Source organism: Colias philodice, chromosome 17 (genome assembly GCF_061535455.1).
Source record: "Colias philodice isolate Cphi_HAF_F1 chromosome 17, ilColPhil1 Martin Lab GWU primary, whole genome shotgun sequence".
Lineage (NCBI taxonomy): Eukaryota > Metazoa > Arthropoda > Insecta > Lepidoptera > Pieridae > Colias > Colias philodice.
In genome coordinates, this window is record NC_143102.1 from 5,602,870 (window position 1) to 5,627,282 (window position 24,413).

The window sequence follows — 24,413 nt, forward strand, 5'->3', positions numbered from 1 at the left end:
TTTTCTGTAGTGTATTTAGTATCAGCATTGCACCCGTGCGAAGCCGGGGCGGGTCGCTAGTCTACTAATAAATAACATACAATTACAATTATTATGTGCATTAAAATTTATCCAACATTTGATGTAGAAGTTAGAACCATACAATAGGTATAATACTCTGCACCATAAATATAATTCGTATCTATACTTACTTATTTTATTTACTGTTTTTCAACCTGTCTTTTAATTAATTTACCTTGTTTTTAATAAAATAATTGTCCTTTTATGAAAATTATACTTGGCAAGTTTTAAATTACTTTTGTAACGCAATATGTGTTATTTATCTTTTACGGGGATCTTTCTATTTTAGTACCTAGGTACTAACCCTTTAGTTCACCCACTCAATGACACACCTTACAACTATCATATTATTTCGTTACATTTGTTAATTAATTAAACACATTATACAATGCTTTGTCATTATCATTTAGAATGGAATATTATTGCAAAATATAATTCCAAGTAACGAAATTAATTTCGTAATTGGTACGCAGGTATCTCAGGGGATCCCAGTTATGTTAAAAGTAATGAATTAATTTGGAATACAAAAAACCCAGCCCAAACAATGGCTTTAAACGTTGTTTTGAAGCTCGTCTCATCGAACGTCCGTCATGAAGCGACATTCAAGGTATTTTGTGGCAATTAGTTTTAGCCAATATTACTGGCAATGCTTCTGATTGAGACTTCACTTTTCAAAGTTACCATGAAATACCAAAAATAGCACGCTTATGATTTTTTTTTCGTAATTGATGACACACTTTCTAAATTCACCCTTTAAAATTAACATAAAATTAAAATATTTTTGATAAAAATCTTATCTAGTTTAATAATTTAAATGAATGGATACAACTTAAGAAATTGAAATAGTAAACATTCATTTTATGATTCATATAAAAATTATAATAAACAGCATCACATAAAAATTTAATTACATTATTTGATAAACACTTAGGTCAGGGAGTCTCGGCAACATAGTCGATTTACCATCAGAAAAAATAATCGAGAACGGCATATCCGTTAATTCGAGCCCAAAGAAAAGAAAAGGAAAGTTTTCGATAATAAAAGAATATTTGATCGACTACACTGCTAATTCAAATTTGCATGGCCTAAGATATATTGGAGAAAAACAGCGAACCGTCGTCGAAAAGTAAGTTTGCATTGAGAAATAATGTCATCATCAAATGTGAATAGGTAGTAAAATAAGACTAATGATCAATTTAATTTCTAGAATATTCTGGCTTTTTATGTTCAGTTCGAGCGTTATTCTTTGCTCTGTGTTGATTCGTAAAGTATGGATCAAATGGAATGAAAGCCCAGTCATCGTAAGCTTTGCGGAAACATCCACTCCAGTTTGGCAGGTATTTATGAGTACCTAGCTTATATGGAATCCTGCTTAAATGTGCTCACGCCCTGCATAATTATTTGTCCTTATTAGTCATTTACATCGAAGTTTTAGCATTAATAAATCGTAGATTAAAGATTGCCTTTAAAATTTATTGGAGGTGTTCTCTTTTCTCTACATCTATTGTTTTGTTTCTGTCATTTATCTAGACAAATGCATCATTCATGGTAAAAAATAAGACCTTAACTGGGTCTTATTTTTGAAAGTCTAAATATTTTCAATTAAAATATTTATTCCTTGAAGTAGGTACATAAAATGTATTTTATTCTTACCTTTCTCACAGATACCTTACCCTGCAGTGACGGTCTGTGTCGAAACAAAAGCAAAGCAAACTCAGTTTAACTTTACCGACTATTACCACCTTTATATCAACGCCAGTACTTATGCAAATCTTACAGACGAAGAGTAAGTATGTTTTTTATACATTTTATATGTTATAATTAAACTGTCTGCTTTTTGTGTAACACTGATTTTGCCGACATAAACGAGTAAGCAGATTATTAATATTATTATAACCATTAAAAAAACTAAATGAGCATATTATAAAATTAATTTCTTTTTAGGCGCTTTTTATTTGAAGACGTAAGTTTACTCTGTGATGACCATTTGGCACCACCTAATGGCCGGAAATTTTCCATAGTCAATGAGACAATTGAAAACTTAAGAGGGGTATGTAAAATATATGTACATTTCCATATCGGTAAATGAAACAACCAAATCGTCATATAAATCTCATTTTAATGATGTAAGTAAAATAAACAATACTTAGTATTAACCGAAACTTGATATTCCAGCTAGCTCCAAATATATCTGAAATGTTCTTTGCGTGCAGATGGAAGGATATTTCGAAAGATAACTGTTCAGATTTGTTCTCAACCATTATCACTGAGGAAGGTTTCTGCTACACGTTCAATAGTCTCGGCGCTGAAGAACTGTTTAGGGTTGAACAGTAAATATATAAAACAATTTTTTCACTTATCACCATCTTTATGTCTTTATACACTTGCTTTTACAGTTGGATCTATTGGATTCTGGTAACATTTTTTTTACATAAATGAAGAGTAAAGTATACCTAGGTACAATTATAATTATACTATTTTGTTTCCATTTTAGTTTGCATAAAGACTATAACTACCTAGAATACAGCAATAAGAACGAATCTTGGTCACTCGAGGGCGGCTATCCTCCGAACACTCCGCTTGAAACCTATCCTCATAGAGGCTCTGTAAGTATTCTAAATTCTAAGCACATAATTATTACTATTAACATGTTTTTTGTTAACTAAATATTATTTGAAGAGTAGGCACCTCATTTATGATTATTGGTTTGTGTTTTTATCGTCGTTGTAGTCGTTTATTTTTCACTTAATTCTAAAAACAAAAACGGTATCTGCGCCCGCGCCATGATGTGTTTTTGCAAATTTTCTTTAGGTATATTCCTATGGGGGTTTCCATTATCAACCGACTTGAGAGGTTCTCAATTTTACTCTTTTTTCTCTTATCTCAGAACTTTCAATTATGTCAATACGTTTAGACGAATCTATTATTGTTAAAATTTGGTCTAGTAAGTACAAATAGGTATTGACAATTTGAAGTCGGATTACATTTTTTTTAAAAACAATTATACAGAAATCATATTGTATTGAGGAGGAACGATTAAGCATTCACCTCTTAAAGCATGGCAAGATGAAACAAAACAATAGCAATTCTGATGTGAACACTACACGAAAGGTGAAAATAAGTGGAAACATTCCCTGGGAGATTGCCAAAAACATACCGCATAGCCTTCACTATGATGCTGCAGGTTTTAAAGGTTTTTGACCTTTCGCTTTATGTAACGATTAACTATATGGTTCCGTTTTATGTAGTTTTTAAAGTAGATCGTTTTGTTAGGCATTATAGCTTATCAGTAATTACATGGCAATGTAGCTTGTATTCAAACAAATTATCGGTAGGTACTCGTGCCAAATATCTGTATGAAAAAAAATACAACCTTCGTTTTTAAGAATGTCAGTTAAAAATTTAATGTGTAGCTGATAATGTTAGGTACCTAATTATCACCCAGTAATAATCCTTTTGATTGTATTATTTTCAGGGATACGGAGCCAAGGCTGGATTGACATTTTTACTTACCACCAAACAAACAGATTTGGATTATCTGTGCAAAGGTCCGGTACAGGGATTCAAGGTATTTAAACTGAATAAATTTACTTACAAAAATATCATTTTTAAATGAAATTTTTTTCAATTTAAATAAGATTGTAAACGATTTATTTCATTCATTCTAGTACCTATCTACACATACAAAATTCTTACTAAAAACATATTATGCACAAATTTGTTAGATTCTTCTCCACAACCCAGCAGAGCTACCGCGTCTTTCCCAACAATACTTTAGGTCTCCTCTCTCACAAGAAGTTATTGTTGCTGTTAAACCTAAAATGATGACCACCTCCGAAGGTTTGAGACCGTATGATCCTCACAGGTATTTAAATTATGGATATTTAAATTGTTATATTTCTTCTTTGACACAATATTATGTGAATAAAAAGGCAATTTTAAATTTTATCTAAATAATTATGGATTTGTTGAATAGTCTGCTCGAAATCCAAACGTTCTAATATAATTAATATATTAGAATATATTAGAATTAAAATAACAAATAATTTCTATATAATAGGTACCTATGTGCCTTATTCCTACTTCTAAAAGATGATAATAATAGATCGATACTTCATTCGGAATAGGCAAAATAACTTTTAATCCAATTACATTATTTATCCTTAAATAAAATATGTATTTTGATTTCAGACGGCAATGCTATTTTCCGAGCGAGCGCTATCTCCATTATTTCAAAGTGTACACACAAGCCAATTGTGAAATGGAGTGCTTAACCAACTTTACGTTTGCGAGGTGCGGTTGCGTACATTTTGGGCTGCCACGTGAGTAGAAAACAGAATATGTCCTTATTAAATAACCAATTACGAAGTACACGAAGACGTGGGCTGACGATTTGTGGTCCTTCCATTATACTATATCTTTTTAACCTATATCACCCTATATGTTGTTGAAAAGAGTCGGAATATTTGTAAACCAAGCAATAAGACCAGTAAGGAAGATATAATTAAATGGCTGATTAGGGAAGCTGGTTGGCTACGACACATATACATAAGTGGTCATAAAGGAATCAAAACCTTTACAACAACATTTAATTACAAGAATAAAACGCAACTCAGTCCTTAGGTACAAGTATTTTACTTAGTTTGGGATCTTCTATTATTATTTTATAAGTAGGTCAATGTGATCATTTAGAAATGTCTCCGTAGTGTAAGCACTATCTTTTACTAATATAATATGCAGTCACATATTGGACAAATAATATTATTTCATGTCGTTATTTCATTCAAGCATAAGAAGCCATCCATTTAAAGATACTTGCCAATTACGAAAGCTAAATTTCTTAGAATTTTTTTTTACTAAACACCCATGTTAGTCTTTTATAACATTCTATATGCTAGCAAAGCAGAAACAATATACGGAAAATATCCGTTACGTAATTCGCATTATGTAGTTACCTAATTTGTATTTATTTTGAAGATGGCCCGGACATGGCTGTCTGCAACGCCGGCAGCGTGGCCTGCTTAAAGAAGGCACAAAGTAAGTTATTACTTCAATTATGTTTCATGTTTTTATTCCAGGTGTTTATGATACGTATTTTGTACGTAGGTAGAGACGTATTTTTTCCCATCTTATGATTTTAAGGAAATCAACAACTTCGCAATTCAAGGAAATAAGCAAATAAGGTTGTAGGTTTTGTTTGTAATAATAATTTGTTATATGTGTTATAGTCAAAGTCCGATACACAGTCTCTTCGCGGAAGGACTGGTTTATCCTAGGTTTGGCCAAAGCCATCAGGCAATCCCCGAAATACATTTCAATTTCGCCCTTTGCCTGAAGTATTTTTAGTCAAACCCAGGAGCTCCTAACTTTTCAGTCAAACGTCGAAAGTAAATTATTCTGTTTCGGTTTTGGCCTAGTCAATCCTAGAAGCGACTGCAATTCTCGGTCAAACGTTGAAAAATTTCTTAAGATCGAAGATGTGCCTGACGTTCGGCTGTCTCTTAGAGAAATCAGTGCAAAGGATTCAAAATTTGGTGGCCAAGGCTTTATAAAATGCCACTGCAATAAAAAATGCTCTTCAAAATTATGCAAATGTAAAAGGTCTAATGTATTGTGCGATTTTAAATGTCATAATGCCTCACCATGCCAGAATAAAGATTAATTTTTCATTTTAATTACCTAAGAAATTATTAAAACAATTAACATTAATGCCTCACCATGTCAGAAAAATGATTAATTTGTCACTTTAATTACCTAAGAAATTATTAAAACAATTAACATTAAAGTTAATGCCTCACCATGTCAGAAAAATGATTAATTTTTCATTTTAATTACTTAAGAAATTATTAAAACAATAAACATCAAAATTTTAAAAATGTTATTTTTTTATACAATCTTATACAAACTAACCTCCGTATATTCCAAAGCATTTAATTATTTATTTTATACTTTATTGCACATCGTACAAAAGGCGGGCCTAATGCCACACGGCATTCTCTCAAAGCATCTCAAATATAAAAGTGAAAATCACGTAAGCTGACCAATCAGGTGTCAGAACTGGCAGAGTTAAGCGGTTCTTAAGACTTGAAAGCTGCTTAAATGATAAAATGCTTCCAAATATACGAAGATAAGACACTTCATACCTATATCGGAGTTTGACTCGTCAAACCCCGATTTAATAAAATTGTGTTTTGACGTTTGCCTGACCAAATTAGTCTCTCCCAGGTTTGACGAAAATTGTTTAGTCAAAGGCCGAAAATTTACATTTGTTTGGGCTTTGACTAAGTCATTCAGTCTGACCTGAGGATTGACCAGTCCAACCTAGGAGCGCCGGAGCTTCGGAGTTTGCCTATAACATATGCATTAAATTTGTGAATATTAATATTCGTTAGTGTGTCTGTCTAACAAAGAGAATCTATACTCTAAATCCATACTAATATTATAAATGCGAAAGTAACTCTGTCTGTCTGTCTGTTACTCAATCACGCCTTAACTACTGAACCAATTTGCATAAAATTTAGTATAGAGATATTTTGATACCCGAGAAAGGACATAGGATAGGTTTTATCGCGGACGAAGCCGCAGGCGTAAAGCTAGTAACTAATAAATAATAATGCTGCAATCCATTATTGTAATCCGTTAGAGTTCTTTCTGCACTCTACCTGTACTATTAACTATTCTCAATTCTGTGACTCTACATTAAAAGTTTTACATATAAAGTATATCTTATAAATTAGTACATATGTATAATATAAGGTACCTATACAATTCACGTCTTCAAGTAATACTTGCATAGTTCTTACAATAAATGTCATAAATTGCAATACAATGCTTCACGTATCGCAGTGAAATCGTGACTCAAAGTGACCTTAACATTTACCTTTTTGTAATTATAGCATACTTAGAATATTACTATCACTTAGACATATAAGGCATATAATATAGGTGCTTATTCATTCCTTCATAATTTTAGATATTAAAAATTACTCTTGGTTTTCCCGGAAGATGAGATGATTAACCTATCATTATCTGTCTTATTCTTATTCTTTATTCTTATCTTTATTACCCGTATGCCGTAAACACTTACTGAAGTTTTCCTTCACATAGATTCATAGAAGACATTATTTTTGCTATACTTTTTGGTGCCATTACGATATGTGATCAATCTCATCTTATTATACTTCTGATCTTACTGGATATTATATTAAGTTGGTTTGAGAGGACCGATAGATGTAAGTATGTGATCTCTTTCTCGCGAAAATCTCGGAATCAATTTTGATGATAAGTTATTAATATTATAAGCTATATCACTGCCAGAAAAGCACACGAGATATAGAAATACTTTATTTTACTCACGGGTTAACCCGCGGGTGAAAACTGAATCTGCGCTGCACCGCTAGTATTCAATATGTATTGTATAAAATTATAATCATATACATATCACATCCTTCTTTAGTTTTGCATTCCTTAATCCATTGAAACGTCTTATCCAGTGGAACTAGTGACGATCGAAATAAAATCGGGTCTGTCAAGCGACGAGAACTCCAACGACACGTTGGGCGACGCGCGCAAAGTGGCCGCGCGCTGCGAGTGTCTCCCCGCGTGCACGTCCATTGAATACGAGGCGGAGACGTCGCAGGCGGACTACGACTGGATGGCCATCTTCAGGGCGCACCATATACCGGCCGACAACATTGATCCTGAGTGAGTGACTATGTTATATTTATTTATTTATTTGATACTTATATACCTACCAAGCAGAGAAAAATAATAATAATACAATAATCAAAAAAACTATACGAAGGCACATACAAAATTATTGCGGCCTTATTGCTTAAAAGCAATCTCTTCCACGCAACCCTGTTCACCCGGAAGTTATAATTTGAACTCAAATTCATTTTTCATCAATCGACGACAGCATTCCATGGATTATCATCTTCAACATATGCAGAGCAATAGCTCTAGTGAGCTTTTTGGAGTTATACATATTTTATTATAAAGGTTTTTAATAGTATCTAACTCAATGGGATCGTATGGCTCTTTTTGTACAACAAACGTTGTTTCAATATCTGCTGCCCTTCCCCATAGAATTCCATTGGACTTGATACTGGGAAAGTAGCAGAATTAAATTTATCATTTATCTTTTAACTTTTCAGTCTTCTCTATGCTCGGGTCATGATATTCTTCAAGGAGGCTCAATTCATAACATCGCGAAGGTCAGAGCTCTACGGTCAGACCGATTTTCTGGCTAACTGTGGTGGACTGTTGGGTCTTTTCATGGGCTTCTCTATATTGAGCGTTGCTGAAATATTATACTTCCTTTCATTAAGGTAATTAGTCATCCTATTATATTATTATTTATTAACTCACTATTTAATTCAACTGCCCTTTGTACTGTAAAAATAACTGACGAATCACGAAAATTCAATCAAGTTTCACACATATTTTGTTGATGATTTATATTATGTATCTTTACGCGTTAATTATTAGTTGATGAACCTAGGAAAACGTAAATCACTCACAGAATCACAATATTTCCGCTAAGTTGAATAATTATAATTAACGTATATTTACGTTAATCGAGATAACAACAGTTTCTTTTAAGAATGATCGGATATTTTGTTTAATTATTATAAGTGAATCGGCCTTGGCTTTTCGTTTTCCTAAGTTAAAATGTACGTTCATATAAATGTAGTATGTATTATAAATGATGCAATTAGCCTGCACATTTTAAAACTGTATTACTTCCTTTATGAATAAATTATTTAATTCATAATAATTTATTGTTTTAGGCTATGCTGTGTTATTTGGCGCAAACAAAACAAAAGACACAAGGTTGAAAGCAATGGAGTGGACCCTAAACCTGCAAAAATGAAATACACGGATTAATTTCATTATTACCTACTCTCCAAATGTGCACGATATTTTCAATATATTTTGACTTTTCATGAGGAAAATTATACGCATGTTAATATTAATTTTTATTGTACTTCATGTTTCCTATGATTAATAAAAGATTTAAAGTTTACTGGATTTTTTTTCATTTCCTAATTATTCCGCTCGCGGCTTTACTGCTTGCGTGAACTGCATTTTATACTTCTTTTACATTTGGAAGAGAGTATTGATTTAAATTGAATTTAGGATAATCATAGTCATAACAAATAAGTTATCATTTACGATTGAATTCTGCTTAAAATTTTGTTTCCTGAAAACTACATTAAACAGTTCGTAGGTAACCAAATAAAAGATGATTAAAAGATTATGACAATTTTATTAGTGAAAACAGGCAAAGTGAAATCTAAGCTTAATTTATCTCTCTCTTATCTAATTACTACATGTAAATTATTATTCTACATTCAATTTAAAATAAAATATTTTTAAAGCAAACATTGATGCAGTTAAGGGGAGGCTCCCTAAATTTTATGTGAATTTGCATAAATATTCTGAAACAGTCACACATACCATGAAAATGGAACTTTAGTATATGATTTGGGTCTTTTTCAATAATTGTAACATTTAATTTGTATTTATTTGTAATTGTAACATTTTCGCTCGATTCATTTTTTATTAAAAAATTATGCCTTTTTTCAGGATTATTACATTTTTTTAAAGATTTACTTTGTGTCTAAAATAAATGTTAACATTAAGAAAATATGGTTTACTATCCAATCCCAAGATATTTTTTCTCTAGATCAATTACATATTAGTTTAGTTATAAACGAAATAAGAATTGAGACTTACGAGATTTAGTTTCGAGCTCGAACGCGATCAATCTCTCATCAAATCACGCGATATTCAACTTTATTACGGCTGTGTTAGCGTCTAGCACCGTAGCGGTCTAACCGGTCTCTCAGTGCCAGAAATTATGTTAGGGCACATCCTCATAATATGTAATAGCTATCTAACCTAATGTTAAAATAGTCGGTTAACAAGGGATAAAGTTGCATACGAGCGCTTATTTTGTTATCTTTAAATATTTACAGGATTGTCTCTATAGAACTTGGCTCTCATTTAGATCTCAATACTTACTTTTTTCTGCGAAGTCAACCACCACACTTATTCTTAGCAATGAACTTGGCTGGCAATTTTCACATTGATGTTTTTGGTGGGGTTAAAATATAGGAACTGGATAGAGATTTTAAATTTTTTTGTTGTTTATACTTGATTTTAATTGTAAATTTCGTACCTAAGCTTGTATGCGTATTTTTATTTTCATTAAGTGCATATAATTGAGATATCAAAAAATGCTCAAATCCTTTTACTATGTTGAAAAAAAATACAACTAAACTATGACGATAATAAAGAAGTCATTTAAACTTGTATATAATAAATTTTACATTTTCTAATTTGGAAACATGTCCTCATTAATTATTATTTATTGGTTCACCCAATTAATAACCTATTAGTTCCATTTGTTAATTAATTAAACACATTAACCAATGCTTTGTCATTATCATATAAATATTATGACGGCTCCACATCCGTGCTTGCGTGAACGGGGTAGGTTTTGTTCACGCGCGTTCGCGTCTGTTCCCCGAGCATTGTCGATATTTTGATTCTCACCTCCTTCGCGCGGCGTTAACGCGTTCACATCAACAGTCGCGATCCCGTGGTGGTCATAGTAACCCATAGTACAGATTAGGTACTAGACATATACATATACTGTATTATGTACTGTGCCCATAGCTGGCTCCATTTCAAGGCAGGTTTCACGAACGATTGCGAGCGTCCTATGAACGTGGAGGACGACACGATTTATGCCGCGAATGTAGGTACAGAGGCGAACGCGCGTGAACGATACGAAATACGTCCACATTCACATTCTCGCCTGTTCATGGAGCTTCACGGAACTATGTGGAGCTACCATATTATTAAAAAAATTATAATTCCAAGTAACGAAATTAATTTCGTAGTAATTACTATCTCAAGGGATACCACTATATCAGTTATGTTATAATTAATTAATTAATTTGGACTACAAACAACCCAGCTCATACAATGGCATAAAAACGTTCTTTATAAGTCCTCCGCGTCTGTCCATGAAGTCCGTCATGAAGCGACATACAAGGTATTTTGTGACAATAATTAGTAACCTATGTTATCACTACTGGAAATGCTTCTGTGATTGAGACTTCCCAACCTTTCAAAGTTACGATAAAATACCAATAAGTGCACATTAATGATTATATTTCCGTAATTTATGACACGCTTTCTATATTTACTCATTAAAAAGAAAATATTTTCGAAAAAATGCTATCCAGTTAATACTGAAATGATAAACCGTCATATCCTCCAACATTGCCTTTCCAGCCTATCTTTGCCCAAATAGAAATTTTAACTTTCCCGAGTGTTTATGTGGAGTAGCATGACATTTAAGGCTTGTTTTGTTTTTTGGTAGAAAATTAAAGTCTTTTCTCGCAACACTGATTAGATAGCACATGTATAACATCAATCAGTCTGCTGCTACATGTCGACAAAGAAGCAGGTGTTTTGGTGGTGCCAAATTTTTCTAAAAAAACTTGTCTCTGATCACTGGGAATCAATTAGAATACGTGAATATCTCTGATTATTTATTAAACTAGAATATAAAAAAGGAGGTTATTCGTTATTTCCAAGCAAAAATACGCAGTATTATAGGAGTTTTGTCGCTGGGCAATGTTAGGTTAAAAAACGTAGTGTGACCTATCCCAACATTGCCCAACCGTTTTGAGGTGCTAGGGCTGACACATTTTTAACAGACTTCTCAAATAGGTAGCAAGGTAATTTTTTTTAGGTATAAATTAAGTACACAGCATGTTTTTTCTTTTAGGTACCTAGGTAGGATTGTACGAGTATGTATGCCTACCTAGGTACTTTTTAAATGTTTAGTAGAAGTTACGTATAGGTACATAAATATTCATAATTTCAGTTTCATTTTAAAGATATACCTAGAAACAGTATGAACGCAATATTATTGCATGTGTACCTACCTATAACTTGTTACCCACCTACATATTTTATTAAACTTAATTTTTTCATCCTTTACCTAGTTGTTTTTTTTTGTGACAACCCTAAGCCCTAAAAATTTTTGTATGAAGATTGTGAGAAAATTACACCTAACTTTGCCCATACAATTTAATGAAGATCTACTTATTTTGGATCATTTTTTGTAAGAGATTCGGCATCTTTGCCTTGTCTTGTACTTTGTCTCATAAAAACAGCTACGTAAGTCTTAAAATGGCTGAAATATTAAAGGTGGGCAAAGTTGTATACTTTTCCACCTTATTTCGCCCACCTCTTTCTTCCTTATTTTTAGAGAAACTATTAAGAATATGATTATTTCAAGTATATCTATTTATTCTAAATTCAATTCCCTACTGAAATAACAGCATCAATTCTGTCCATATTTTGTTTTTTCTTGTCTAAGATCAAAACACTGTGAAAAGCGGGCAATGTTGGACGATATGACGGAAAGTAAAAAAAAAATAATTAAATAAATACTAAACTATAACTAGGTATACATTCATATTATTATCCAAACAGTCATCTGAGACAACACAGTTAATTTATTAAATTACAGGAGTCTCGGCAATATAGCCGATTTACAATCAGAAATAATAATTGAGAATGGAAATGTTGCTTCGAGTACAAACAAAATAAGAGGAAAATTTTCTATAATAAAAGAATATTTGATCGACTACACCGCTTCTTCAAATTTGCATGGCCTTAGGTATATTGGAGAAAAACAGCGAACCATCGTCGAAAAGTAAGTTTGCATTGCAAAATAATATCATCAATAAATATGTAAGTATAATTATCTAATATGACTAATCGATCAATTAAATTTCTAGAATATTCTGGCTATTTATGTTCTGTTCGAGCGTTATTCTATGTTCTGTGTTGATTCGCCAAATATGGATCAAATGGAATGAAAGACCAGTCATCGTAAGCTTTGCGGATACTTATACTCCAGTTTGGCAGGTATTTATACTGTAACCTGCTAATATGCGCTCACGCCTTCTAAGACTTCCCAGTCTTTAGTAGGGACCTCACACGGGCACCGAGCATATTATTTCTAATAGGGGAGCTAGGGCCGCAACCTATATAGTTGGTAGAAGCACAATATACCTACTCTCGACCTACCTTTACAACTTAATTGAGCTGATTACCTTCTGCCCTGGTTGCCTGGAAGAGATCACTTCTAAGTGATAAGGCCGCCAAATACACTAAACTGCTCCTTGCTTTTATTTTTGTATGTTCTAGTATGTAAGTCTATTTAGTTGTATTAAAGAGTAAAATAAATAATATACAGATACAACCAGTAGGGAAACTTCATACACAACGTTCGAAATGGCTCACGGTCACGGCTCACGCACATTAACAAGCGTGTTTACTAGAATCGTAAGGGCATTATCACAATTGACAGATATAAGAATACAGATAGATATAAGGAAGGAATGTGTTTAGTATAGAGCTTTGTTCGTAGCCAAGGCGCGTCATGCTAGGTGCAGACACCTTCTTTTTTTTTTTATAGTGGGGAAATCTTCTTAGATACCCCCGGCTCCCGGGGATGGAGCCGTGGTTATGTCGGATTTCTACCGACTAAAACCCCACTCTGTTCCATCGCGCTGCTTTGGACGGAACTGCGGGAACGGTTACGACTCTACCGCGTGTCCCGCCCAGCAGATGCCCGTTTCCAGGCCCACCACTAGAACCCCCCTCGCTGGTGGCTGCTGGAACGAAGGCTTACGCCACCAACGCGCAGACAATGGATTTTTCCCCGCTCCATCATCCGCGTTCCCCCGAACCCCCGACCCCATCACCGACCGGCCGGAGGGTGCACGCCGGAAGGTCCTCCGATGTGTGAAATACACGTCGAGGGACCCTCCGGCACACTTTTATAGAGATTAAGTACCTCGCAGCCACCACCTCACTAGAGGTGGCGGCCCTCGGTCCGGCCCCACGGACCGGATTACGAGTTGGCAGACGGTCGTTTTACAGCGGCCGCCGCCCCACACCTCCCTGCAGGAGTCTCCGCGCGTCATCACAATGACGCGTCGGGATCCCGCCCTCCGCTGCATGGCGTGGCTTGCTAAACCAGCGAGCCCGCCGCGCCGCGACCTCTGGCCGCCATCCACCGCCGCATAAAAGCCGGCTCCTCTCTGGTCCACAAACAGGACCTCTGCCGTCAGGTCAGTCGAGGCTTTCCAACCCCAACTGCCGTTCAGCGCCACCTTTGCCTAGTGGACACGTCACACGAGGTCCGCCAAGCCACGACCTCTGGCCGCCATCCCACGCCGCTCACAGCGGCCGCTGGGCCACACCTAGCCCTGGCCGTCGGGCCGGTCGAATCTCCCTGACTCTAAACCAGCCGTTCAGCCCCTCGCTGGTCCAATTTCGCTTCACTCAGAGGGCCATAACTCTAAGCTACTGAGCCCCTCCGCCGCGACAAGGCCTGGACCGTTGGGGGGAGGTGCAGACGCCTACACAAATCATCTGTAATAGATGCCAAGGCCTACTTAAAAAAATAAATAATAATAAACCCTTTATTAGCAAGTAGGCTACATTACAAATTTACAATTATTGTACTTATAAACAACTTAACAGCCTAGTACATGCTAAAAAGAATGCCTACTAAATAAGGAATATGTACTTTAAAGTGTTTTATTGTTTACTTTCTCACAGATACCTTACCCTGCAGTGACGGTCTGTGTCGAAACAAAAGTAAAGCAATCCAAGTTTAACTTTACCGAATATTTCCGCCTTTATAACGACCCCACTACCTATGTAAATCTAACAGTCGAAGAGTAAGTATGTATTTTATATTAGAATTAAACTGTCTGCTTTTTGTGTTCCACTGATTTTTCGGACATAAATTAGTAAGCAGGTTATTAATATTATAATAATTAATAACCATTAATAAATTAATCATAAGTATACAAAAACTTATTAATTTTCAGGCGCCTTTTATATGAAGACGTAATGTTACTTTGCGATGAGCATTTGGCACCACCTTATGCCCGGAAATTTTCCATAGTCAATGAGACAATTGAAAATTTAAGAGAGGTATGATGTAAAATAATGTAGGTACCCGAGCCCGGCATATTTGTTGATCATTATAAACATATTCCATCAGTCCCCGGAATCACAGACACAATAGATAATCTATTGTGTCGCGCCCCGATCGGGGCGCTCGGTGGTCAATGGGATATTTAAATATCAAAATAGGATAAAAGCGCTATTTATAAGCCACCTATTATTCGCTAAGTTTTTGATTGTTGCAGCCAATTGCAGCGCAATTGGTTTTGAAGCTTCGTTAAAATTAAAAATTACCTTCTCATAATATACTGTAAGTACGTAGTGTTGACATATTTTTCTGCATAGTTACCTACAGTCTATTTCAATGGAAGACGTAAATACACCTCTATTCATTATGATTTCCAGCTAGCTCCAGATATATCTGAAACATTCTCCGCGTGCAAATGGAAGAATGCTCCTGAAACTGATTGTTCTGAATTGTTCTCAACCATGATCACTCAGATAGGATTCTGCTACACGTTCAATAGTCTTGGCGCTGAAGATCTGTTCAGGGTTGAAAAGTATATAGTATACGTATTTACGTATTTAAAACTGTTTTTCTTTTTTTATAGATACTATCTTGCTACTTACCTACTTATAAAATTATTTTGATAAAATATTTTTTTACTTACTTATTGACAATAATTTATTATAAATTTATAAAGAATAGAAAAAATTCGATCACGAGGCGGGACTTGAACCCGCATCTTTTCACGCCAATACGGGGCGGATGCTTGACCAACTCAGCTCTCGTGACCCGCCGTGAAGATCATCTAAACGCCTTTTTGTAAATTCGTAAAAAAGAAGATTTTTGATCATTAACCCGCTAGAAGGAAATATTGGAATTTCGAAACATTTTGATACTACTTAAAAAGTTAAAAGTATTAAATGTATTTCTGTGTGCTTTTTAGTTTACATACAGACTATAAACATCTAGAATACAGCAACGAGAACGCATCTTGGTCACTCGAGGGCGGCTATCCTCCGAACACTCCCCTTGAAACATATCCTCATAGAGGCTCTGTAAGTTGTTTAAGTACCTAGGTATATTATTCAAACTAAATATTATTTCAAGAGAAGGTTGATTGATTTAATCTTTTTATGTCTATATAAGGTTATCATTTTTTAGGACTCCGAACCTCAAAAACCAAAAATATCAAACTCAAAGACGAATGTTCTTTTTTCAAAACGTTTTTAGAGTTCCGTACAAGAAGCTTATATCTAATACACTGGAGATTTCAGAATGAACATTAACTTGTAACAAGAAAATATGACCTTGACCTTTCACACCTAACTTGCCAAGTTAGGTGTGAAAGGGATAAAAAAACATACAGGCGTCATTCAAGGTCATATTTTCTTGTTACAAGTTCATGTTCATACTGAAATCTCCAGTGTATTAGATATAAGCTTCTTGGTTCCGTACCTCAGAAGGATTAAAAATAGAAAAAAAATCGTTAAAGCCTGTCTTAAAAACAATATACTACGCATAGTACCTACTATATACAGGAAAATTAAGAACTCACTTAATTTCTCCTTCAAGTAACTAACTATGTAACTTCAAAGGTTTTCTATCCTCTCAAGTTAATTTGGTCAGTATATATTATATATGTACATATTATTTATATATATTTATTTATCTATTTTCCATATAATATGTATATTATATTTATGTTTATTTAGTTTAGTATCTTAATATTTTAAATTTTTAAGTTTTATTTGTTAATTTTATCTTGTATAATATTTGTATATGTTATGAGAATCTCAGCTCTCCTTTGCTTTTTGGTTGTCTGGTAGAAATCGCTCTTAAGCGATAAGACCGCCTACTATACCTTTACCTCTTGTGCTGTTTTTTATGTCATCCTGTCAATTTCATCTAAAAATACAATAAATATTTTTTATTTATTTAGGTACATACCACTAAACCGAAAACTGCAAAAAACCGTGTCTCCGTGTGAACGTAGGCTTACAGCAATTGATTTCATTTCAGGGATACGGCGCCAAAGCTGGATTGTCGTTTTCACTAAGAGTAAAAAAAATTGATTTGGATTATGTGTGTACAGGTCCGATACAAGGATTTAAGGTAGGTATATTAACCTAGTTACTTTGATTTAATTTTAATGCTTTTGACACGGACCTTATTGGGATTATAGTTTCTAATCTTGTAAATTATATAATACTATTCGAACTTATTTCTAGATTTATCTCCACAACCCAGCAGAGCTGCCGCATTTTTCCCAACAATACTTTAGGTCTCCTTTCTCACAAGAAATTATTGTTGCTGTTAAACCTAAAATGATGACTACCTCCGAAGGTTTGAGACCGTATGATGCTCACAGGTAGTTAGTTTAACGATATTAAAATTATTATTCTATTTCAATTAAATTTTGGCGACTGACTGACATATAGATAGGGAGGCGAACAGGGGAATTTTCGGTAATACACGAGCGTGGCAGTTTAAGATATGAGAGATACCTTAGACCTAATAGAACAAACTTGTAAACTATTTAGCTCTATATGTAGTGACGCGCGCCTAGGATAGACTATCAGATTAGTAAAAAAAAATCGATAGTCTGAAATACTCGAGCGCGTTAGATTAAGATATTGGGGGTTGATTTTAGTGTTATAATTTAACTAATCTGACGATAAGTCCTTGACGCCGCCGAGTTATAGGGTCGCGAACTTGTAAAAAAAAAAACGTTAATCCGGCATTCTCGAGCGCGAATTTTTTTATTTTTTATTTTGAAGAATATAATCTAAAACTTACTAAAAATACAAAATCTGCCGGTTTCCGCATGACCGGAAGTCTGGAGGAGCCATTTCGTCTTCCGAAAAACGCGTTGCAGTATATAAGTCGCGAACGATACATTTTACAAAAAAAAGTATAAATACACAAACAAGGTAATTTTATTTTACACAAAAAAGGTCTCTTTACATTTTTGTCCAATGTTAAAACTTTTTGACTTGAAGCATCATAAAAACTTAAACTCCCGGTTTTTTGAGTATATCTCAAAAACTGAGGGTGTTAAAAAAATTGATATGAAATAACAATGATTAAGAAAAAGAAACCCAAAAACCTTTTTCGGTCAGATTTAGAGAACCCACCAACATTTTTGTCAGATTAAGAAAATATGCTTTCAGGATACCGAGATAAACCTCCCCTATGAAAATCTGACGCGCTCGAGTATTTAAAAAAGACTTATTTTTTTTTTACATTTTCAATAATTCATTGTAACTTACCGTCACGCTGAAATCGTCAGTTTTTCTAAGGGGAGCTTCCTTGGGGCCTACCGCTCGAGTAATTTTTTTTTTGTGCATTTTTGACTAATTTATATGCCTAGCCCCACCACGCAAACCGGCAGATTAGTATACCGTTGTTATCAGAGGCACTTGGGGCATGTACGTAGTATGAATATCTGACGCGCTCGAGAATGCCCAAGTAACTGTTTTTTTTTACATTTTTGAAAAACCGTACACGCCAAACCCACAGCTAAAATGGTTTTTACCATACAAGCTTTTCTTTTCGAAATTATTTTATCTTTCGATTTTGATAAGTCTCGACTCTCGACGGCGCCGTCGAATTACACCATTTAGCTACCTCGCCTCCCCATAATAGTGATCTATCAACCACACGTCGGATCGGGCTGAAATTTGCATGCAGCATTGGCATGCAGATAGATGTTAGGACGTAGCCATCCGCTAAGAAAGGATTCGGATCAATTCTACCCCCAAGGGGATAAAATAGGGGATGAAAGTTTCTACCATGAAAATTTATCTTTTCCACGCAGGCGAAGCTGCGGGCAACAGGCAACATATGTAAATAAATGGTCAATTTAAATTTTACCTAAATTCTTATACGAACTAATTCAATAGTCTGCTTGAATGCCGAACTTTCTAATACAAATCATTAATATATATTCCATATACTTATAAACTCTTTCTTGGAATAGACAAACTACAATTATTAGAATGCAAGTAACATAACATGAAATATTTTGATTTCAGACGGCAATGCTATTTTCCGAGCGATCGCCACCTCCATTATTTCAAAGTGTACACACAAGCCAATTGTGAAATGGAATGCTTAACCAACTTTACGTTTGCGAGGTGCGGTTGTGTACATTTTGGCCTGCCACGTGAGTAGAAAATAGAATCATGAAGAAACGAGGATGTAGGTGTATGGTCATAAAAATATCCTCATCTCATGTTTTGTGGTTCCTCCATATCTATCGTATGTTGAAAACAGTCGGAATATTTGGTACCACCAGCCAAGGAAGAGTAATAAATATTATAATACATTGTAAAGAGCTAGCTTATTTATTCAGAGATCCTATCTCTTTATCCAGCCTATCGGCCATAGTAAGGCTATTTGGCTGCGACATGAGTGGTCATATAGGAATCGAAAGCACTTAGTCTAGGTGTGGTCTAGGTAATTAAGAAAACTAAACACATTTTTAAAATGCAATTTGAGGCTTTCAAAACATAGTTACTATATTCTTTGGGTAATATGCTAGCTTAAACAGAAAAAAAATAATATCCTTTACGGAATTGACATAATGAAATTAGGTACGGTCTACCTAATTTTTTGTATTTATTTTGAAGATGGCCCGGGCATGGCCGTCTGCAACGCCGGTAGTGTGGCCTGCTTAACGAAGGCACAAAGTAAGTTATTACTTATTACTTTAATTGCTATACTAATTTTATTGCTATACTAAGGCCATTTGTTTCTATATACGAGGAATAATGTTTATTTCCTATCTCATAATTTGAAGGATATCAACAACTTCGCAGTTAAACTTGGGATGCCTAGTATATAAATTGGAGCCTAGATATTTACAGATATAGCAAATCTGTAAAACGCGCGTTCATCTATGGGTGAAACCGCGCGGCACGCCGCACGCTAGTATTCACTCCTCTTTAGATTTTCATGTCTTAATGATTAATGCATCAAAACGTCTTATCCAGTGGAACTAGAGGCGATCGAAATAAAATCGGCTTTTGCAAGCGAGAATAACGCCAACGACACGCTGGGCGAAGCGCGAAAAGTAGCCGCGCGCTGCGAGTGTCTCCCCGCGTGCACGTCCATTGAGTACGAGGCGGAAACGTCGAAGGAGGACTACGACTGGATGGCTTTTCTCAAGGCGTTCAAAGTATCTTCTGAGTATCTACAATCGTAAGAGAATTTTCGAAAATATTTAAGTAAATGCAGTTCTATCACTAGGTACATAGTATAAAACAAAATCGCTTTCTCTGTCCACATGTCCCTGTGTATTAGTTAGTTCTTTAAAGAAACGAATCTTCAATGGCGGCGCTTATCATTCCCTCTCGCTCACACACGGCCGTACGGTATGCAAAAAAAAAAATGGAAAAATAAAATCACTAAAATGTATTTGATTTTCCCTATAATAGTTTTTATCATAAATTTACAATGACAATTATGCATTTGCGAAAGTAAATAATGTTTTATTGGAATTTGACAAAATATGTTCTTTGGGAAAAGTTGTTCAGTTTTATGGGCTTATTACAAGTATTATGGGGATTTTATTACATTCTGTATACGTAAATATGATAATTCATATAAATACACAAATACAATAACAAAACAGTTTGTCAACAATCAATTTGAAATAATTAATAAAATAATTATCAATTTACGTTATTTTTATTTTCTTTTTTGATGATCCTACCATCTGTCAAAGTCAGCTTTGGCCGCCATTGAAGATTCGTTTCTTTATTGAACTGACTAATATGCTTAAATCTTAATAACTACGCAACGGATTTTGATGCGGTTTTTTTTAATAGATAGTGATTCACGAGGAAGGTTTTTTTATAAAATTTATTTGGATTTAGACAAAGCAGGCGAAGCCGCGAGCGGAATGCTAGTTTCTTATAAAAAATAAAGAAATGTTTCCTTCCAGCAAAGGAGATTGCCCAAGTGACTATGGCACTTGGTATCGCAATCAAACTTATTGTGTCAAGATCAGAGGCGGCTCGTGACAAAATTTTATGGGTGTTCACTTGAAATAAAACACTGAAAATACATGGTGTAAAGCAGTACATTTATCGAAAAAATTACTTATAAAGGAAATACATACGTCTTTCTTTTTGGTGTGCAAAAATATCTATAACTTAAAGCGACAAGACATTCGTAGGTAAATGTCTGTTGTTGCTTTCATCACAACCACACAACCACGGTGTTTTCACATAATATTGTTCGGATTTAAACACACGCGTATATGTTTTCGTTTTTGTCGTACATTTTTGCGTAAGGTCAAGTTCAGGCCGTGGCAGTCCCTGCTTTCAATTCAAGCCGAATTTGTAACGTTTTAACACATTTTTAATGAACGCCACATTATAATTGTTCATTTTCACACTCACAAGTAATACTGATAACTACAGACTATTTCAACACGTATCTTATGATTTTAATTAGAAAATTCCCGATTTGCATTCGCGCACGTGCATTGAAGTTGACTCGAGAGTCGAGTGTTTGTTTATAATATAGAGAGTGGCAACATCGCGCGCGGCGGTAAAAACGAACCGGCAACGTTTGCGGGAGCGGCGCTCCGAATTTTGCTATCTTTCCATAGAAAATCTTCTGTTTCACGCGCGCAGGGCACTGGCAAACCCTCTCTTTCACTCCTATTGGATTTCGTATTAGGAAATGTACTAAATATTTTTTCATTGGAGCGCAATCGTGAGCGCTCCGCTTCGCGCGTTACTGTATAAATACAATATTATTCAAGTGTATGGAATGAAGGAATGATGGATATATTCATTGGTATTGACAGTAGTTTTTTACGATTACGATTGATTTTAAATAGTAATAATTAATATTAGTTAATAATGAAATTAAGGAGTATGATTTTATTATAATTATTCATGGGAGTTCACTGCACCAGCGCTCCTTAGGGCGAGCCGCCTCTGGTCAAGATGAAATTTAGCTCAATTTAAAGCTTGATGTTAGTACTTTTAGATATGGTTAAAGTTTTTATGTACCTAAATAAGCCGCAGTTCGCGACAATAAAAATGAAACAATAGTTTTATTCAACACTTCAAAAAATACTTTATCGAGTTTAAACTAACGATGAACGTTAAGTTTTACATTTATTACATAAGTATTTTTTTTAATTTACAAGACAAATGTGAAAAGTAAATCGTAATAAACATTATTTGAAAATAAATAACGTCGAACACATTCATTTCAAACACCAAATATAAACTATGACACTTATATTGCAAGAGAGATAGATGTGTCAAAACAAAAACTTTTACTTTTGTCTTTTATTTCTATTTATTCGGTATAATTACGACTTAATAGTCATAAATATGATCATTATAAATAGAACTAAGAATTAACAATATCACGAACACGTGAAACAACTAGAATTTTACCGATCCATCTGTGGTCATACATGTTTTTAAACAAAAACTTTTACTTTTATTTCAATTTATCCGGTATAATTAAGACTTAATAGTGATACATATGATCATTATAAATACAAATAGGAATTAACAATTTCACGAATACGTGGCACAACTAAAATTTTACCGATACCAACCGTGGTCATTCTCCTTTTGCTATCTCCATTATTTTCCCTCCAGGGCCCATAGAAAATGTCCACCCTGTGTATTTAACGTATAAGAACGTATCGCTTTTTTTGTAACACAAATAGGTGCGGACACACAGAAGAATTCCAAAGGACCACAGAGCAAGTATGCAAAGGACATGATACTGTAAAAGTAGCTGAAGTAAAGTTATTTTTTTTAATATTTCAGTTTTTGCTTGGCTCGGGTCCGAATATTCTTCAAAGAAGGTCAATTCATAGCATCGAGAAGGTCAGAGCTCTATAGCCGAACCGATTTTCTGGCTAACTGTGGTGGACTGTTGGGTCTTTTCATGGGCTTCTCTATATTGAGCGTTGCTGAAATATTATACTTCTTTACATTGAGGTAATTAATCCACTTTTAACAATCAAAATTTATTATTATTAAGTAATTACTTGAATCAACTACTCTTTATTCTAAATGGCGATAGTTCAACTTTTACATAAATTTTGTTAATTTTTGGATTATCTTTACACCTTAATTTTATTAGATAATGAACCTAGGAAAACATAAATATCACTCACAGACTCACAATATTTCCGCTTAGTTAAATAATTATTATCTATTTTTGTTTTCTTTAAATAATTATGGTTCGTATTCGTTATTTTAATTATAAGCGAATCGGCCGTGACTTGTTGTTCTCCTAAATTAAAATATACGCTCATATTGTTAAGTGTAGTATTAAATACCTAAATGTAAAAGCATGTACATTTTAAAACTGTATTATTTTTTACAATATTTTTGTTTTAGGCTATGCTGTGTTATTTGGAACAAACATACCAAAAGACACAAGGTTGAAAACATAGGAGTGCAACCTAAACCTGCAAAAATTACATACATATACATGGATTAATTTCATTATTACTCTCCAAATAGGTATGCACTATAATCTCAAAATTATTTTACTTTACACAAAGGATACATCAGCATACGCATGTGCAGATAAATTTTTATTGTACTTCATGTTTCAACAATAAAAGATTTAAAGATTATTGGCAATTTTTTATTGCACGCCTCATAAGCGAAGCGTTGAGGACTACTGTCACTTCGCGCAAAACATCTGATTTTTCAAACTTAAAATGTCTTTATGTATCATACATTGCACTTGTAAGATAATACATATACACACTGTATATTAAGAAAAAACACTATTTTTAACATTCATGATATTTTTGATGTCATTTTTGTTATTTAAACGTTAAAAAACAGTTTAAAAAAGTTCTGTCTTGGACGTCCGTGTGTCTGTATGTGCGGAGGATTTTCTTGTTAACACGATAGCGACCGAAATACTTTACTAATCGAGTCTTTTTTTTTCTCTTACGCTTGAGTATGCTCAGGAATGGAACCCTTTCATTTTTCAGGGTCTGATTCGATGTGGTTTAATTGTTATTAAATAAACAAAAATAATAATTAATAAATAATTATTAAAAAAAAATTATGAGGCGTGCACTTTTGGATTTTCCAAACTATTTTATTTATGTACTACCTTTTATACTTCGTAGATTTTGGGAGAAGAAACTATAACATTTTTTCCTACTTTAAATGTTTATTTAATCATAAACATATTGAGAAACCTCAATTTCATTTAGAAGACCTATCCAATGACACCTCATTTAATTACCTATTCAAGAATTCATCTTTTAAATCGGATATCGGGATTGCTAAATGGAGATAGTTAAATAAAAATAAAA

The 24,413-nt window shown here is 34.1% G+C and overlaps 2 protein-coding genes across 2 annotated transcripts; both read left to right on the forward strand.

Moving 5' to 3' along the window:
* The first annotated feature begins 391 nt into the window (after positions 1–391).
* LOC149481093 (pickpocket protein 28-like) lies at positions 392–9,076 on the forward strand. Its single transcript, XM_089706137.1, has 14 exons — positions 392–667; positions 992–1,186; positions 1,268–1,397; positions 1,725–1,846; positions 2,005–2,110; positions 2,236–2,390; positions 2,555–2,666; positions 3,536–3,628; positions 3,786–3,925; positions 4,252–4,382; positions 5,038–5,097; positions 7,554–7,764; positions 8,217–8,390; positions 8,853–9,076. Exons 1-14 carry the CDS (start codon positions 651–653, stop codon positions 8,947–8,949), a joined length of 1,743 nt encoding a protein of 580 aa, XP_089562263.1. The 5' UTR covers positions 392–650; the 3' UTR covers positions 8,950–9,076.
* A 1,911-nt stretch (positions 9,077–10,987) lies between these two features.
* On the forward strand, positions 10,988–23,740 carry LOC149481094 (pickpocket protein 28-like). Its single transcript, XM_089706136.1, has 14 exons — positions 10,988–11,128; positions 12,620–12,805; positions 12,891–13,020; positions 14,725–14,846; positions 15,000–15,105; positions 15,484–15,638; positions 16,029–16,140; positions 17,105–17,197; positions 17,314–17,453; positions 19,120–19,250; positions 19,717–19,776; positions 20,080–20,287; positions 22,894–23,067; positions 23,473–23,740. Exons 1-14 carry the CDS (start codon positions 11,100–11,102, stop codon positions 23,573–23,575), a joined length of 1,749 nt encoding a protein of 582 aa, XP_089562262.1. The 5' UTR covers positions 10,988–11,099; the 3' UTR covers positions 23,576–23,740.
* Positions 23,741–24,413: the final 673 nt, after the last annotated feature.

Bases quoted from the DNA above. Each gene is read 5' to 3' on its own strand.
- LOC149481094 (XM_089706136.1), top strand. From the start codon at position 11,100: ATGAAGTCCGTCATGAAGCGACATACAAG. The intron at 19,251-19,716 runs GTGAGTAGAAAA...TTTATTTTGAAG, and splicing joins TGTACATTTTGGCCTGCCAC to ATGGCCCGGGCATGGCCGTC. The intron at 23,068-23,472 runs GTAATTAATCCA...TTTTTGTTTTAG, and splicing joins TTATACTTCTTTACATTGAG to GCTATGCTGTGTTATTTGGA.
- LOC149481093 (XM_089706137.1), top strand. The intron at 1,398-1,724 runs GTATTTATGAGT...CCTTTCTCACAG, and splicing joins CATCCACTCCAGTTTGGCAG to ATACCTTACCCTGCAGTGAC. The intron at 2,111-2,235 runs GTATGTAAAATA...TTGATATTCCAG, and splicing joins CAATTGAAAACTTAAGAGGG to CTAGCTCCAAATATATCTGA.